Raw genomic sequence first — 2,690 nt, forward strand, 5'->3', positions numbered from 1 at the left:
TCCATTTCAAATGGAAAATCACAAAAAGCACAAGACTTTGACTTTTCATTGAAGCCGTGCTATTATTATAATCCCTCACACACGCACACACACTGAGATCTGAAGATGGATCATCCATTAACAGAGCAAGAATGGAAGGGAGTTAAGGGAAGGAGACCACATATATTGGCTGTGCCATTTCCAGCTCAAGGACATGTCCGGCCACTCATGAAATTCTCTCAACAAATTGCCAATCATGGAATCAAGGTTACATTTGTTAACACAGAATACATACATGCAAAAGTAGTTGCTGCAATGTCTGAGGAAGATGAGAAGCAAAGAAACATAGAACTAATATCGATTCCTGATGGACTGATGCCTGATGATGATAGAAACAATGGTTTTATCATCAACAGCGGTCTTAGAAAAACGTTGCTGAGAAATTTGACAAATCTGATGGAGAAGCTTAGCTGTGATGAAAAGATTAGTTGTGTCATAGCTGATATTTCAATTGGATGGATTCTCGATATCATCGAAAAGATGGAAGCTGTACCAGTAGCTTTTCTAACAGGTGCAGCAGCAGAGATGGCCTTGACACTGCACACAGGCCCGGTCCTGGGCCGAGGCCAGTGAGGCCCGCGCCTCAGGCCCATGACCATTAAGGGGCCCATTTTTGCCTCCAAAATTTTTTTTTTTTTTAAATAATATGATCCGGCCCAGAACTCATTACCCAACAACCCACAATCCATTTAACCTAAAATTTCAACCCAACTCATATACCCAAATCCAATTTTACAACCCATTTACCCAAATTCCCAAATTCCCAAATTCGAAATGTGAAAGGGACGATTTAGGGCGCAACTCCAACTACTTGTATGCTCCTGCTTGCCATTGCCGTTGACGTGCTCGGTGCTCTCCGGTCCGGTGCTAAGGCCCGTGCTATTAGAGGTAAAACTACACCGGTGCCTTCATTGAACAAGATACACGTGACCTAAGATGTTTATTGGATGCCTTCAGACTTGATTGTTGAGTCACTAATCGCATGCCAGTTCTGGGAAGCAGCAATAATTAGTCGGCGTTTGTACTATTCTGTTCACTTAGGGTACCATCAAGAAGTGGTGCAAGCGTTTGACTCAATGTGTTCTGTATATAGGGTTGCCCATCAAGCAACTGAAGCAAGCCTGTGGATTTTTACTCAAAATTGATGAGGTGAAAATTTAACTTGATCTGTACTTGTTAATTGTTATGCCGCTATAATTTATATAGTCCAATAATGAATAACCATGAACTCGTCTGGCTCCATGTTGGTGTGAAACAGCGTTGTTTCCTCCTATTATACAGTCACACTGTCACAGCATTGGTAAAACCGTAAAAGGGCGCGTTTGAAGATTACAAATTGGGAAAACCTTATCTTCAAATATAAATGTCATGATTCAGAAGCTCGTATTGCATAGTTTCTTGATTACAATGTCTTTGATTTTTGACAGAAGGTGGTGTTCTTAAATCTTAATATGTAACACGTTTAGCTGGATAACATTCTGCTGTTTCAGACTGAAACTCATTTTAGACTTCCTTACTTTTTCGGGTTTACTCTTAATCAAATGACAAAACAAGATCAATTACAAGAAGAAAGAGCCTCACAAGGAGAAAAAAATTAAGAAATCAATCAAGAAGTTGGGGTTTTAAGATTTTTACTAGATGAAGGAATCTTGGTGCAATATTTTCATTTTTTTCCAGTTTCTATTAATACTCTGTGATGTGCTTTAACTCATAGACTTGTATTTTTCTTCTCCAATGATGTGTAATTAAGTAATTAGTTAAAATGAATGGTTGTAATCTAATTTTGAACCTTAATTTTAATGAAAAATCTGTAATCTTCAATTGATGTTATGCATTGTTTTTATTTCTATTCTTAATGCATTAGATTAATTGATCAGTAATTCATTAATTTATGAGTGCTACTTACATCAAGAGGCTGGTTATTTGTTCACACCACACTGTACGAATATATAATTTTGATAAAAGGATAGAGATGTACTTTTATGGTTGTCGTAGTCATTAAATGAATTCTTTGGTGATTAAATGCCTTCATTAAGACTTATTCGAATTCACATAGAAATATGTTGAGTTGATTTAATTGAATGCGATTGATTTGAATTAGAGAGTGGTAAATCAATTAAGTTTTGATCATATTATTAGCATACACAGTAAATGGTTCTCTTTGCAGCACTTGCAGGTCATTTATTTTCTTAAATTCTTTACTCTGTGCCTGTACAGGATCCAAGCATCAAGAAATTAGCTGAACAGATAGCAAAAGATCCTTCATTTAATCAGATGGCAGAACAACTTTGATGTCTATAGAATGCGGATTATGGTATTTTAATTGTCTTGCTTTCCTTTTTCTTAATTTTACCCCCTTAATTTTAGTTGATTCTAAGAGATTTCTCTGTCTCAATTTGTAGGAACCATTGTGAATGCACTTGGAGCTATTATTAAAATTTTTAAAATTGCGATCTGCTTACTCCTAATTCAAAAAATGGGATCATTCTAAACGGTGTAATTCCACAATTTTCATCAAAGTTCAACTTCTCAAGTAAGTAATGGCTTGCCCTAACTTGTTATTGAAGCTATTGGAAATGTTTGAAGCCTTGTCGGCTTATATAATTGCAGCCTGGTCGGCTTATATGATTGCTTATTGTACGATAAACAAT

General features: G+C 36.4%; 1 protein-coding gene across 1 annotated transcript; it reads left to right on the forward strand.

Moving 5' to 3' along the window:
- Window positions 1-105: 105 nt before the first annotated feature.
- LOC111376289 (UDP-glycosyltransferase 83A1-like) lies at window positions 106-612 on the forward strand. Its single transcript, XM_022999237.1, has one exon. The coding sequence runs from the start codon at window positions 106-108 to the stop codon at window positions 610-612; it is 507 nt and encodes a 168-aa protein (XP_022855005.1).
- Window positions 613-2,690: the final 2,078 nt, after the last annotated feature.

This window comes from Olea europaea, unplaced genomic scaffold (assembly GCF_002742605.1).
Source record: "Olea europaea var. sylvestris unplaced genomic scaffold, O_europaea_v1 scaffold14812, whole genome shotgun sequence".
Lineage (NCBI taxonomy): Eukaryota > Viridiplantae > Streptophyta > Magnoliopsida > Lamiales > Oleaceae > Olea > Olea europaea.

Excerpts from the sequence above, each read along its gene's own strand:
- LOC111376289 (XM_022999237.1), top strand. The coding sequence starts at position 106 with ATGGATCATCCATTAACAGAGCAAGAATGGAAGGGAGTTAAGGGAAGG.